The 15,451-nt window shown below is 39.8% G+C and overlaps 1 protein-coding gene across 1 annotated transcript in view; it reads right to left on the bottom strand.

Annotated features, from left to right (window-relative positions):
- Window positions 1-15,451, bottom strand: part of LOC124805233 (zinc finger protein 665-like) — a 139,808-nt gene that overhangs the window by 39,773 nt on the left and 84,584 nt on the right. The window contains exon 7 of the mRNA XM_047265735.1: window positions 655-931. Coding sequence (XP_047121691.1) covers window positions 655-931 — 277 coding nt within the window. The remainder of the gene's footprint in view (window positions 1-654; window positions 932-15,451) is intronic.

Below are 15,451 nucleotides of genomic sequence, written 5' to 3'. Positions count from 1 at the left end.
AATTACTGTTAACTCTTTTTCTGCTTTGATTGGAGTAAGTTATCACAAACATAACATTGACTTTAATATAATATCTTATATATAGGCAAAAGAAAGAAAATGGCTGTTTTCATAATAGCAATAAAAAAGATCGCAACTAAATCTTTTTGTGAGTTAACTGCCTTTTCATCAGCAGTCGGAACTGAAATGACTTTGGGTAAATATTCAAAAATAGTAGACATTTCTGCAAGAGATGATAAAAGTTTACATAGGGTCAAGGAGTGCAGAGTAACATGTTGTCAATGCTTGCTGTGATGTATGACAGAAACAGAAAGGGATGTCAGCGCTGCTGGCTTTTCGCCACCAATCAGAGAGCAGTGGGCAGGTTACATGTTTTAGTCTCTTTTTCATTGCAGTTTCAGATTAATTTTGTCGTCCTTATATTTTACAGTAATGATGCCAACAAATGTGAGTGAGTACTATAACAAACATCCTAAAAAAATTACACTACCTGGCAAAAAAAATCAACAAAGCTACAACTGAAACATGGTTTACTTCTCACAGCAAAATCATATTTAATAATGGAAACTGAACCTGCAATATAAATGTAAAACACAGTCACAGGAAAAAGTTATGTAACAAAGAATAATAAGCAAAAAGAGACTTTTAACTTACCTGTGTGAATCCGTCTATGATTCTGAAGGTATGAGGAGGCACGGAAGCTTTTCCCACAAAATTCACACTTGTAATTTTTCTCGCCAGTATGAATACGTCTATGCACAATGAGAGAGTATTTTCGGGCAAAGTCTTTCCCACAGTATTCACACTGGTAATTCTTTTCTTCCGAATGTATTGATATGCAATGGTACTTCAAATCACCCCACTGTCGAAAGTGACGACCGCAGTATTCACACTTGTAAGGCTTATCACCCGAATGCAGCCGCATATGTACCTACATAAACAAGAGGAACTGAATGTAAAAATATTAAAAGTCCATTGTTGCCAAATATTCCAGACTTTCTAAATTAAAAATTTTTGAAAATCAAATGGTCATGAACACACTCCCAAGTCAACCTATCATGTTTGTATTTTGAACACCCCTTAAAAATTTTAGTGTGCAACTTGAGCAGACTACTATTCCTTAAGTACTTGGAAGTATACATACCAAGAAACTGATACAAATAGGTGACTGGAACACATGCAGCAAAAGTGTCAGCAAACAGTATGCCTTAAATGGTAATCAGCTAGATATATATTGATACTATGATTGCTTAAAATACATCTTGTAAAGGCTTCAATAATGTAACTTATTATTATCTAAAATATACTTTAGGATTCAGACCTAAGTAATGCATCTCACAAAATAGACTCTCTTTGTACATGAAGCATATCCAAAAAGCAGGCAATGCTGGCGAAACTAAGTCACAAGAATGCAGCGCCATTATTCATTATCTACTAAATGGATGGCAGAAGACTATGGTTTGATTCATTAGTCATCTGTCTGGTTCAGTACAGCCTACAACAATTTTCTTTCACATGTCACTCTTTTTATCTCAGAGTTGCACCCTATTATTTGTTGGATGTATTCAAATCTTTGTCTTTCCCTATTGTTTTTACCCTCCACCGCTCCCACTAATACCATGGAAGTTACTCCTTGATGTCTTAACACATGTCCTACCTCTCCATCCCTTCTTACTGTCACTTCTTGTCGGTGTTTTCCATATTTTCTTTCCTTCAATGATTCTGCAAGGAACCTCCTCATTCCTTATCTTATCAGTCCAGCTAATTTTCAACATCCTTCTGTAGCACCACGCCTCAAACGCATTGATTCTCATTCTTTTTCTGGTTTTCTCACTGTCCTTGATACACTTCCATGCAATTCTGTGTTCCCAACCTACATTCTCAGAAATTTATTCCTCATTTTAAGGCGAATGTTTGACACAGGCTGACTTCTGGGCAGAAATGCTCTCTTAGCCTGTGCTAGTCTGCTTTTTACGTCCTTGTCGCTTCATCTACCATGTGTTATTTTACTTCCAAAACTTCATCTACCCCCCCCCCCCCCCCCTTACCATGAACCATGGACCTTGCTGTTAGTGGGGAGGCTTGTGTGTCTCAACGATACAGATAACCGTACCGTAGGTGCAACCACAATGGAGGGCTATCTGTTGAGAGGTCAGACAAACGTGTGGTTCCTGAAGAGGGGCAGCAGCCTTTTCAGTAGTTGCAGGGGCAACAGTCTGTATGATTGACTGATCTGGCCATGTAACACTAACCAAAACAGCCTTGCTGTTGTCGTACTGCGAACGGCTGAAAGCAAAGGGAAACTACAGCCATAATTTTTCCCGAGGGCATGCAGCTTTACTGTATGATTAAATGATGATGGCGTCATCTTGGGTAAAATATTCCGGAGGTAAAATAGTCCCCCATTCGGATCTCCGGGTGGGAATTACTCACGAGGACGTCGTTATCAGGAGAAAGAAAACTGGCGTTCTACGGATCGGAGCATGGAATCTCAGATCCCTTAATCAGGCAGGTAGGTTAGAAAATTTAAAAAGGGAAATGGATAGGTTAAAGTTAGATATAGTGGGAATTAGTGAAGTTCAGTGGCAGGGGGAACAAGACTTTCGGTCAGGTGAATACAGGGTTATAAATAGAAAATCAAATAGGGGTAATGCAGGAGTAGGTTTAATAACGAATAAAAAAATAGGAGTGCGGGGAAGCTACTACAAACAGCATAGTGAACGCATTATTGTGGCCAAGATAGACACGAAGCCCATGCCTACTACAGTAGTACAAGTTTATATGCCAACTAGCTCTGCAGATGATGAAGAAATTGATGAAATGTATGATGAGATAAGAGAAATTATGCAGGTAGTGAAGGGAGACGATAATTTAATAGTCATGGGTGACTGGAATTTGACAGTAGGACAAGGAAGAGAAGGAAACGTAGTAGGTGAATATGGCTTGGGGCTAAGAAATGAAAGTGGAAGCCGCCTGGTAGAATTTTGCACAGAGCATAAATTAATCATAGCTAACACTTGGTTCAAGAATCATGAAATAAGGTTGTATACATGGAAGAACTCTGGAGATACTAAAAGGTTTCAGATAGATTATATAATGGTAAGACAGAGATTTAGGAATGAGGTTTTAAATTGTAAGACATTTCCAGGGGCAGATGTGGACTCTGACCACAATCTATTGGTTATGAACTGTAGATTAAAACTGAAGAAACTGCAAAAAGGTGGGAATTTAAGGAGATGGGACCTGGATAAACTGAAAGAACCAGAGGTTGTACTGAGCTTCAGGGAGAGCATAAGGGAACAATTGACAGGAATGGGGGAAAGAAATACAGTAGAGGAAGAATGGGTAGCTTTGAGGAATGAAATAGTGAAGGCAGCAGAGGATCAAGTAGGTAAAAAGACGAGGGCTAGTAGAAATTCTTGTGTAACAGAAGAGATACTGAATTTAATTGATGAAAGGAGAAAATACAAAACTGCAGTAAATGAGGCAGGCAAAAAGGAATACAAACATCTCAAAAATGAGATCAACACGAAGTGCAAAATGGCTAAGCAGAGATGGCTAGAGGACAAATGTAAGGATGTAGAGGCTTATCTCATGAGGGGTAAGATAGATACTGCCTTCAGGAAAATTAAAAAGACCTTTGGAGAAAAGAGAACCACTTGCATGAATATCAACAGTTCAGATGGAAAACCAGTTCTAAGCAAATAAGGGAAAGCAGAAAGGTGGAAGGAGTATATAGAGGGTCCATACAGGGGCGATGTTCTTGAGGACAATATTATGGAAATGGAAGATGAGGTAGACGAAGATGAAATGGGAGATATGATACTGCGTGAAGAGTTTGACAGAGCACTGAAGAGACCTAAGTCGAAACAAGGCCCCGGGAGTAGACAACATTCCATTAGAACTACTGACAGCCTTGGGAGAGCCAGTCCTGACAAAACTCTACCATCTGGTGAGCAAGATGTATGAGACAGGCGAAATTCCCTCCGACTTCAAGAAGAATATAATAATTCCAATCCCAGAGAAAGCAGGAGTTGACAGATGTGAAAATTACCGAACTATCAGTTTAATAAGTCACAGCTGCAAAATACTAACACACATTCTTCACAGACAAATGGAAAAACTGGTAGAAGCCGACCTTGGGGAAGACCAGTTTGGATTCTGTAGAAATGTTGGAACATGTGAGGCAATACTGACCTTACGACTTATCTTAGAAGAAAGATTAAGGAAAGTCAAACCTACGTTTCTAGCATTTGTAGACTTAGAGAAAGCTTTTGACAATGTTGACTGGAATACTCTCTTTCAAATTCTGAAGGTGGCACGGGTAAAATACAGGGAGCGAAAGGCTGTTTACAATTTGTACAGAAAGGAAATGGCAGTTATAAGAGTCGAGGGACATGAAAGGGAAACAGTGGTTGGGAAGGGAGTGAGACAGGGTTGTAGCCTCTCCCTGATGTTATTCAGTCTGTATATTGGGCAAGCAGTAAAGGAAACAAAAGAAAAGGTCGGAGTAGGTATTAAAATCCATGGAGTAGAAATAAAAACTTTGAGGTTCGCCGATGACGTTGTAATTCTGTCAGAGACAGCAAAGAACTTGGAAGAGCAGTTGAACGGAATGGACAGTGTCTTGAAAGGAGGGTATAAGATGAACATCAACAAAAGCAAAATGAGGATAATGGAATGTAGTCGAATTAAGTCGGGTGATGCTGAAGGAATTAGATTAGGAAATGAGACACTTACAGTAGTAAAGGAGTTTTGCTATTTGGGGAGCAAAATAACTGATGATGGTCAAAGTACAGAGGATATAAAATGTAGACTGGCAATGGCAAGGAAAGCGTTTCTCAAGAAGAGAAATTTGTTAACATCGAGTATAGATTTAAGTGTCAGGAAGTCGTTTCTGAAAGTATTTGTATGGAGTGTAGCCATGTATGGAAGTGCAACATGGGCGATAAATAGTTCAAACAAGAAGAGAATAGAAGCTTTCGAAATGTGGTGCTACAGAAGAATGCTGAAGATTAGATGGGTAGATCACATAACTAATGAGGAGGTATTGAATAAAATTGGGGAGAAGAGGAGTTTGTGGCACAACTTGACTAGAAGAAGGGATCGGTTGATAGGACATGTTCTGAGGCATCAAGGGATCACCAATTTAGTACTGGAGGGCAGCGTGGAGAGTAAAAATCGTAGAGGGAGACCAAGAGATGAATACACTAAGCAGATTCAGAAGGATGTAGGATGCAGTAGGTACTGGGAGATGAAGAAGCTTGCACAGGATAGAGTAGCATGGGGAGCTGCATCAAACCAGTCTCAGGACTGAAGACCACAACAACAACAACAACTACAACAACAACAACTTCATCTACTTCACAGTCACCAATTTTGATGCAAAGGTTATCGCCAAGCTCTTTTCTGCTTCAACTCATTACTTTTGTCTTTGGTTTACTCTCAATCCATATTATGTATTCATTGGACTGTTCGTTCCTTTCAATGGGTTCTGCAATTCTCTCCCCCTTTCACTAAGGGTAGCAATGCCATCAGAAAATATTAACACTGATATCATTCATTCTCTATTTAAATCTCATTCCTGGACATATCTTTTATTTTCATCATGTATCGAGTAAAGAATACAGGTGAAAAGACTGCTTCACTGTCTTATGTCCTTTTCTAATTTGAACACTTCGTTCTTGATCTTCCATTCTTATTGGTCCCTCTTGGTTCTTGTACGTGTTATACACTACTGGCCATTAAAATTCCTACACCACGAAGATGACGTGCTACAGATGCAAAATTTAACCAACAGGAAGAAGATGCTGTGATATGCAAATGATTAGCTTTTCAGAGCATTCACACAAGGTTGGCGCCGGTGGCGACACCTACAACGTGCTGACATGAGGAAAGTTTCCAACCGATTTCTCAAACGCAAACAGCAGTAGACTGGCTTTGCCAGGTAAAACGTTGTTGTGATGCCCATCATGTTTCTGACTTTGATAAAGGTCGGATTGTAGCCTATCGCGATTGCGGTTTATCGTATCGCGACATTGCTACTCGCGTTGGTCGAGATCCAATGACTGTTAGCAGAATATGGAATCGGTGGGTTCAGGAGGGTAATACGGAACGCCATGCTGGATCCCAACGGCCTAGTATCACTAGCAGTCATAGCAGTCGAGATGACAGGCATCTTATCCGCACGGCTGTAACGGATCGTGCAGCCACGTCTCAATCCCTGAGTCAACAGATGGGGACGTTTGCAAGACAACAACAATCTGCACGAAAAGTTCGACGACATTTGCAGTAGTACGGACTATCAGCTCAGAGACCGTGGCTGCGGTTACCCTTGACGCTGCATCACAGACAGAAGCGCCTGCGATGGTGTACTCAACGACGAACCTGGGTGCACGAATGGCAAAACGTCATTTTTTTGGATGAATCCAGGTACTGTTTACAGCATCATAATGGTCGCATCTGTGTTTGGTGACATCGCAGTGAACGCACATTGGAAGCGTGTATTCGTCATCACCATACTGGCGTATCACCCGGCGTGATGGTATGGGGTGCTATTGGTTATACATCTCGGTCACCTCTTGTTCGCATTGATGGCACTTTGAACAGTGGACGTTACATTTCAGATGTGATACGACCCGTGGCTCTACCCTTCATTCGATCCCTGCGAAACCCTACATTTCAGCAGGATAGTGCACGACCGCATGTTGCAGGCCCTGTACAGGCCTTTCTAGATACAGAAAATGTTAGACTGCTGCCCTGGCCAGCACATTCTCCAGATCTCTCACCAATTGAAAACATCCGGTCAATGGTGGCCGAGCAACTGGTTCATCACAACAAGCCAGTCACTACTCTTGATGAACTGTGGTATCGTGTTGAAGCTGCATGGGCAGCTGTACCTGTAGACGCCATCCAAGCTCTGTTTGACTCAATGTCCAGGCGTATGAAGGCCGTTATTACGGCCAGAGGTGGTTGTTCTGGGTACTGATTTATCAGGATCTATGCACCCAAATTGCATGAAAATGTAATCACATGTCAGTTCTAGTATAATATATTTGTCCAATACCCATCTATCATCTGCATTTCTTCTTGGTGTAGCAATTTTAATGGCCAGTAGTGTATATTACCAATCTTTTCCTATAGCTTACTCCAATTGTTCTCAAAATTTTGAATATCTTGCACTATTTTACATTGTCAAATACTTTTTCAAAGTCAACAAATCCTATAAATTTGTCCTGATTTTTCTTAGGTCTTGCTTCCATTATCAGGCATAATGTCAGAACAAGCTCCCTCATTCCTTTATCTTTCGTAAAGCCAAACTGTCATATAACAGATTCTCAATTTTCTTATCCATTCATCTTTACATTATTCTTGTCAGCATCTAGGATGCATGAGCTACTAAGCTGAATGTGCCATAATTCTCACTAGTATCTGACTTTACTGTATTCGGAATTATGTGGATCATACTCTCCCAGAAGTCTGACGGTATTTCTCCAGTCTCATAATTCTACATACTAACTTGAACGATAATTTGGGTGCCACTTCTCTCAGTTATTTTAGAAATTGAAAAGGAATGTTATCTATTCCTCCTGGCTTGTTTGACTGCAAGTCTTCCAACACCCTGTTAAACTTTGACTCAACTGAAGTCCTATGTCTTCCATATTGACTTCCAGTCGTCCCCCCCCCCCCCCCCCCCCTTGTCATCAGGCAAATCCTCCTCTTCAGAGAGGTCTTCAATGTCCTCTTTCCACTGACCTGCTCTCTCATCTGCATTTAACAGTCGTATTCCCATTGCATTATTAACATTGCTGCCCTTTCTTTTAATTCCATCAATAATTGTTTTAACTTTTCTGTATGCTGAATCAATCCTTCCAACAACCATTTCTTTTTGATTTCTTCACATTTTTTATGCAGACATTTTGGCTTGGCTTCCCTGCAATTTTTGTTTATTTCATTTTTAAGACAGTAGTATTGTTGTACTTCTATCTTTCCCTGAACATTTTTTAACTTAATTCTTTCATTGATCAGTTGAAGCATTTCTTCTGTTACCAAAGGTTTCTTCACCAGTGCCATCCTTACACCTATGTTCGTCTGTCCAATGTTTGTGATCAGCCTTTCCACAGACTTCCATTCTTCCTCAATTGAACTGCCTACTGTGGTATTCATTATTATAGTATCTACAGTCTTAGAAAACTTCAAATGCATGCCATCATTTCTCAGTACTCAGTATTCCATTTCTTTCCACACTGATTCTTTCAGGTGATGCAGTTACCCTTCATAATTACTAAATTGTGATCTGAGACTATACCTGTTTTTGGTTACAGCTTACAACCCACTATTTGATTTCAGAATCTCTCTCCCATCATGATGTAATCCAGGTACAATCTTCTCATGTCTCCAGCCCTCTATACCTCCTCTTCTTGTGATTTTTACAACAGCATAATTGCTATTACTAGTGGATATTAATTGCAAAACTCAATTATTCTTTCTCACCGTTCATTTGTACCAGTGACCCCATATTCTCCCATAACCCATTCTTGTATACCTTCCCCTACTACTACGCTCCAATGATTTAGTTTACCCTCTCCCTACTAAATTACCCGTCTAATATCTGCACATACTTTCTCTGTCTTCTCATCTTCTTCTTGTGGTGTCAGCATATGTAACTGAACTACTGTTGTTGAAGTTGGTTTGCTGTTGATTCTGGTAAGAACAAATCTCTCACTGAACTTCCTACTCATAATAAATCCTACTCCAGTTTTTCACTACTACTGATATTATCCCACATTTGTCTGACCAAAAATCCTTAGGATTTCTCTTTTCAGGTTTCGTAGCCTCCGTACCACATACAAAATTCTGACATTCCACAGACTAATTATTCTTACAACATTACTCTTTCACTGGTTACTCAATTTTTTCCTCATGGTCTTCTCTCCTTTAGCAGTCGCCTCCCAGATATCCAGATGGGAGACTAATTTATAATCTTATCTAAATGGAGAGATCATCATGACACTTAATTACAGGCCCCATGTCCTGTGCTTACACTTTGTGTGTCCTTAATGCAGTGGTTTCCATTGCATTCTGCATCCTCATGCCATTGATCATTGCTGTTTTTCCACCTTTAAGGTTCAGATTTTCTCCTCATGCGCATGAAAGTGGCCTCAAACTCTGACCTTTCCTCTGTGCTCTTAGACAAAGCTGTTGTTAGAAAGAGAGTGACGCCTTAAACTGGAAATCTTCTGCCACCACTGCTGAGGATTTTTTTTTTTTTTTCAAAATTTAAGCAGTGGTTGGGACTGAACTAGGGACACCATGAGATTTTGATTACTAGCCAAAGATGCTAACCCCAGACCAAGGATCTGCAATTGCTCAAATTCATAAGGACATGAGTCTGTTTTATTGGCCAACAGTAATGAGTTTTGGAAAGGTTAGACAATGATGTTATGACTTTAAAAGAGGATGTAAAAACTTGGATGAAGAACAATGGAATGCAAGGCCCAGTATCTCCACACCACTGAAATTGTATAACAAGTGGACCAGAAACTGCAATCTGATTGACAACTGATTATTGGTGCTCAAACTGATGCATTTCCTCATATTGTATACACTTCTATTTATAAGACCGTCACAGAAAAACTCTGATAATCATAAATTTTATGTAAGGTGGGTACTGAAAATGCTTAACGGCCATCATACCAAACATAGAATAACAAGTGGACATGCATGTTTGAACCAGATGGAGATGATTTATTTCCCCACAGTGTTACATATGACAAGGCGTAGCTATCATACACCAATGCAGAAGCAAAAACAATAATCAATGCAGTGGCACCATTCAGTTGTGCCAAAACTGAAAAAATTCAAGCATTCTCCTTGCCCAAGTCATTAAATGATGGTTATTAATTTCTAGGCTGAAAAAGGCACTCTCCTGTTTCGTTTCATGGAATGTACATCAACAAGTACAGCAGACATGTACTAAAAAATGCTCATCAAATTAAAATGTGCCATCCAAAATCGATGGGGTGAGAAACTGCCATTCATAAATGACATCTCACATGACAAAGTGGGTCCCTCATTGCTGTCCATGCCAAGGATAAGATTCAGCATTTCCATCGGAAATGTTTTGATCACCTGTACCACTCTCCCAACCTACAACCTAGTGCCTAATACCTGTTCTTGTATATGAAACAATGACACGTGGATAACAAGTCAAAGATGATGAATTCGAGACCACAATTGTGAATTGGTTCAACTCGCAAGAATTTCTATGCAGGCAGGTTGAAGAAGTTAGTGCAACTTAATGCCAAGTACTTAGAAGTTAGTGGCAGTTACGCAAAAAAGTGAAGTACACATGTAGGAAACCAAAACTACCAATAAAAACATTTTCTGTACATAAAAAATGACTAAACAACCCAATATTTCTGAATACTCTCTGTGGATATACATGTTCAACACTATTTTGACCACATGGACTATAGTTACATACACTGAGGTGCTTAAATATCTTCAACATTTCACGGCCCTGTCAGCAACTGTAAATATTAATTTTAATTTTAATAATTAACAGCCTCAGTTGCACCATTTGCCTAGAATTTACCTAGGTTTCAGTCGGGATAACCCACTATGGAAAGACAGTAGTTACTGTTATTCTGAAAAAGGTTGGGTTATCCAGACTGGAACCTAGGTAAATTCTAGACAAACGGTGCAACTGAGGCTGTTAATTATTAAAATTAAAATTAACACTGAGGTGCCACAAGTCATGGGATACCTCCTAACATTGTGTCGGATCTCCGTTTGTCAGGCGTAGTACAGAAACTCGATATGACATGAAATCAACAAGGCATTGTAAGTATCCTGCAGAAGTACTGTGCCATTCTGCCTGTATCACCATCCATAACTGTGAAATTGTTGCTCGTGCAGGATTTTGTGCACAAACTGAGCTCTGAATTACATTCCATAAATGTTCGATAGGATTCATGTTGGGCAATCTGGGTGGCCAAATCATTTGCTCAAATTGTCCAGAATGTTCATCGTCACACCAATCGCAAACAACTGTGGCCCGGTGCATGGTGCATTGTCATTTATAAAAATTCCATTGTTGTCTGGGAACACGAATTCCATGAATGGCTGCAAATGGTCTCCAAGTAGTCATTTCCAGTCAATGATCAGTTCCAGTGGACCAGAAGACCCAGTCCATTCCATGTAAACACAGCCCACACCATAATGGAGCCACCACCACTTTGCACAGTGCCTTGTTGACTACCTGGGTCCATGACTTTGTGGGGTCTGCATCACACTCATGCCCAACCATCAGCTCTTACCACGTGAAATCGAGACTCACCTGACAAGGTCACAGTTTTCCATTCAGCTAGGGTCCAATATATATGGTCATGAACCCACAAGAGGTGCTGCAGACAATGTCATGCTGTTACCAAAGGCACTGGCATCAGTCATCTGCTGCCATAGCCCATAACACCAAATGTCCTAATGGATACATTCATCATATATCCCACATTGATTACTGCGGTTTTTTCAAACAATGTTGCTTGTCCATAAGCACTGAGAATTCTAGGCAAAAGCCACTGTTCTTGGCCATAAGTGAAGGCCGTCGACCATAGCATTGTCCGTGGTGAGAGATAATGCCTGAATTTGTTATTCTCGGCACACTCCTAACACTGCAGACCTCGAAAATTGAGTTCCTAACCATTTCCAAAACAGAATGTCCCATGCATCTAGCTCCAACTACCATTTCATGTTCAAAGTCTGTTAATTTCAGCACTCCAGCCATAATAACGTCAGAAACCTTTTCACACGAATCACTTGAGTGCAAATGACAGCTCCGCCAAGGCACTGCCCTTTTATACCCAGTGGATGCAACGCTACTACCATCTATATATATGTGCATATCGCTATCTGTGACTTTTGTCACCTTCAGTGTATAGCCATCTAGGTACTGGAGGTAAAACTAAAATGCCATTCACAAACAGTGCAGTAGTGTGTGCTGTGTCTAAAATTACGTAATGCAGCTTATATGCACTGTAAATGTCAACATGTCCTGAAAGATCATTTCAAGCTTATCGCCTGTGTGCATTATCACTTTAAGGCAAGGAGGATTGTTAACACAGATGCCCAATATCATTAGACACATAATACTTAACATCTGCCTTGCAGTCATTGGTCATATTCAACAAACCAGCTGTTATCCAGTAAGTACAAATTATGACTCACTGGTATTCAAAGTGTAATGCAACAGAACTGTGTGTTGCCTTTTTGGAAGGAACTGGGAGGCCTGTATCTACCCCAACAGTATGAAACCTTCTCCACATGAACAAACTGGTTTCTGGGTGTCCTTCACAAACAACAGTACAAATCCACCATCACTGTGTTCACAAAGAAGTGGGAAATCGAACACTTGAAATGAAACAGCCATGAATGCTACCATGTTCCCTCCACCAGCAGATGCAGGATGTGTGTGATGCCTGAAGATTGTAGTAGAAGAGTGAGTGTATTAATGTATTTATCAGACAGGTTGTAATGTAATGTGTCATTTGGGGAAAAATGATGTATACCCCATGTCTTTCTGCCCGATGAATGATGGTCATGACTTTAGCAAATGCTTTGCTTATTTATTGCTTAAGGGATAAGCATTGACAGTGTGAATTTTGTTTCTGTTGGGCATGAGCATAGGTGTGGACGGATGCAGCATGTCTTAAAGGCAGAACGATGAGGGCAGTCTTTCTGCACATTGCGGCAACTGCTATTGGGCAGTTATTCTGTGTTCCTTCTGACCCAGCTAGAAATTGCTCTCCAGACCACGGAATAGTGAAGCTCGTGACAATCACGGTGATGTTACAAGAAATGAATGCAGCAATCTTTTGACAGATCTGAACAGAGATAGACAGATAGTGTAGATAAGCCTTGTCCAATAAAATTCCGAAAATAAAGTGTTTGTGAAATGGTTCCATATTGTAACTACAGGTACAGTGTATGCATAATTTACCAAGAAAAAGTTATTGTCATTTAATGGAGGTCAAATACTAAATTAACATTTCAGCTAGCACTGAAGAAGATACAGTGGTGAAGAAGTTTACAGATGCGACACACACACACACACACACACACACACACACACACATTATTCGACATAGGTGTGTAACACAGTCGTCAGAATTAATCAGCAATGGCAACTGACTTTTTTAAACAGTCACCCAACATAGAACAGAACACTTCATTCTGGCAACTTTGAAATGAACCAGAATACTGATGAGCAAGTAAAATGATGAGGATAGTCCTTTCGCATGCCATGGCACCCACTGTTTGGGCAGCTAGTCAGTGCCCCTGCTCTCTTGGCTGGGAAACGCTCTGCAGGCAATAGAATAGCACAGATCGCAACATTCATGGTAACACGACAAAAATGAATGCAGGCATTTGACGGCTCTGTACAGAGAAAGAATGACTGCATAGACAGACACTGCCTGGTGAAATTCTGTAAATAAACTGTATGTTAAGTGGTTTCATATTGTAAATAAAGGTTCATTATGTGCATAATTCATAAATAAGAAGCTAGTGTTATTTAGTAGAGATTGAATGCTAAAGTGACAGTTCAGCTAGTGCCAAAGAAGATGCATTGGTGATGGAGTCTACAGCTATAAGATACAAACACAGTCGTTCTGACACTGGTTTGCAACACAGAAAGTCAAGATTAATAAGCAACGGTGGCCGAAATCTTTTCATAATTACTTAGCACACAACTAGAATGGAACACTTTGTTCTGGCTCAGTTCCGTGATAGGACTGAGGAAAACACGGTCACCAGAATTCACTCAGTCCTACATGAAACTGAGCTAGAATGATGTGTTGTGTTCTATGTTCGTTTATTGTGAAAAAGATTTCAGTTGCCATTGCTTAATAATTCCATCTTTGTGTGTTGCAAACCAATGTCAGAATAACTACGTCTATATCTCATAGTTGTAGCATCTGCACCACTACATCTTCTTCTGTGCTGGCTGAAATGTTACATTAGTCTTCAGACTCTACTAAATGATGACAATTTCTTCTTTGTAAATTATTCATACACAATGTGTCACAACACACAACCATTTCACACATAGCTCACTTACAGAGTTTTATCAGACAATGCTTGTCTATATAATCAGTCTATCTCTGTACAGATCTGTCAAACAACTGTTGCATTCACTTTTAGTGACGTCACTGTGATTTTGATGATCTTTGCTATTCCATTCACCTGCAGTAGGCGAGTTGAAACTTATCCCTTAACTAATAAGAAAAATCACTTGCTAAATCTGCAACTATCATTTGTCAGGCAGGAAGACATAGGGTAACACATCACTTTCCCCAAAATGATGTGTTATACCACAAGGTTATGAAAAGTAATTTGAGTGCTTTGTGGTATCAAGAGAGAATTCTTGCTGATGAACTTGTCTTTCAAGATGATAACACATAAGGGCACTATACCCATCTAGCAAACTCCTTCCTCCACGAGACAGGAAATGTAATGGCCTGCGGCATCTGCTGACATGAACCTAACTTGGGAAATTGTTGAAACTTGAAGTGAACCATCACAGAAACCACACTCCCCCTTTCACACCAGGTGATTTCAAGAAGCCGTCATTTAGAGTGGAGCTGTTTTGAGCAGTAATGCCTCAACAACATTGTAGAGGGTATGCCAAGAAGGATCCAAGCATCTTACAATATAGAAGATGGAGCAAAGCAGTATTGAATGTTACCGTGCACCAGATTTTTTATTTCTAAGGTGTGCACTATGGAACACACTGCCACTACTTTCATTATGGTTTCAATTTCAATAAATTATGCATTTATAGACATACAAAAAAGTAAAAGGGACACGTCACCTAGCCAATAAATTTTCTCTGGTGTTTCAGCAGATATTTGCAATTTCATTTTTGCATTGTGTACCTGGACTCAGCCCAAACAAATAATGCTCATTACATCTTTCATGTCAGGCCCAGTGTGGAAGGAAAGTGTCGATTGGTTTCACTTTAGAAGCAAAATTATTTTTAAAGCAGTATTTTACACACCCTTTCAATAGAGTGATCCTAGATCAGTCTAGTGTGATATCAGAGAGTATACGCAGACAAGGAAGAAAGTTCCCAGATTTTTCTTGGATTTCTCGGTTAACATATACACTTTTTCCCATGCAAAAATATACTTTTTCCATATTAAGTGATAGCATCTTTTTCTGTGTTAAGTGATAGTATACATTCCCTTGGAACTGTAAAACTTACCAATCTTTCAAAAGGTTAATGTTTTATATACCGGCGTAGAACTTCCCAGCACTTAAGGAAACGAAACACAGGAAAAAAAGTTTTTGGACAGACCTTTGATGTGTAACAACATGTACATTGTATATTTTCATATTATGGAGTATATATTCAAATTCCACCAGATACAGCACGTTAGTTTCTGAAGCA

The sequence above is a fragment of the Schistocerca piceifrons genome, chromosome 7 (assembly GCF_021461385.2).
Source record: "Schistocerca piceifrons isolate TAMUIC-IGC-003096 chromosome 7, iqSchPice1.1, whole genome shotgun sequence".
Lineage (NCBI taxonomy): Eukaryota > Metazoa > Arthropoda > Insecta > Orthoptera > Acrididae > Schistocerca > Schistocerca piceifrons.
The sequence above is the reverse complement of the archived record's forward strand: the minus strand, read 5'-3'. Positions and strand labels throughout refer to the sequence as shown.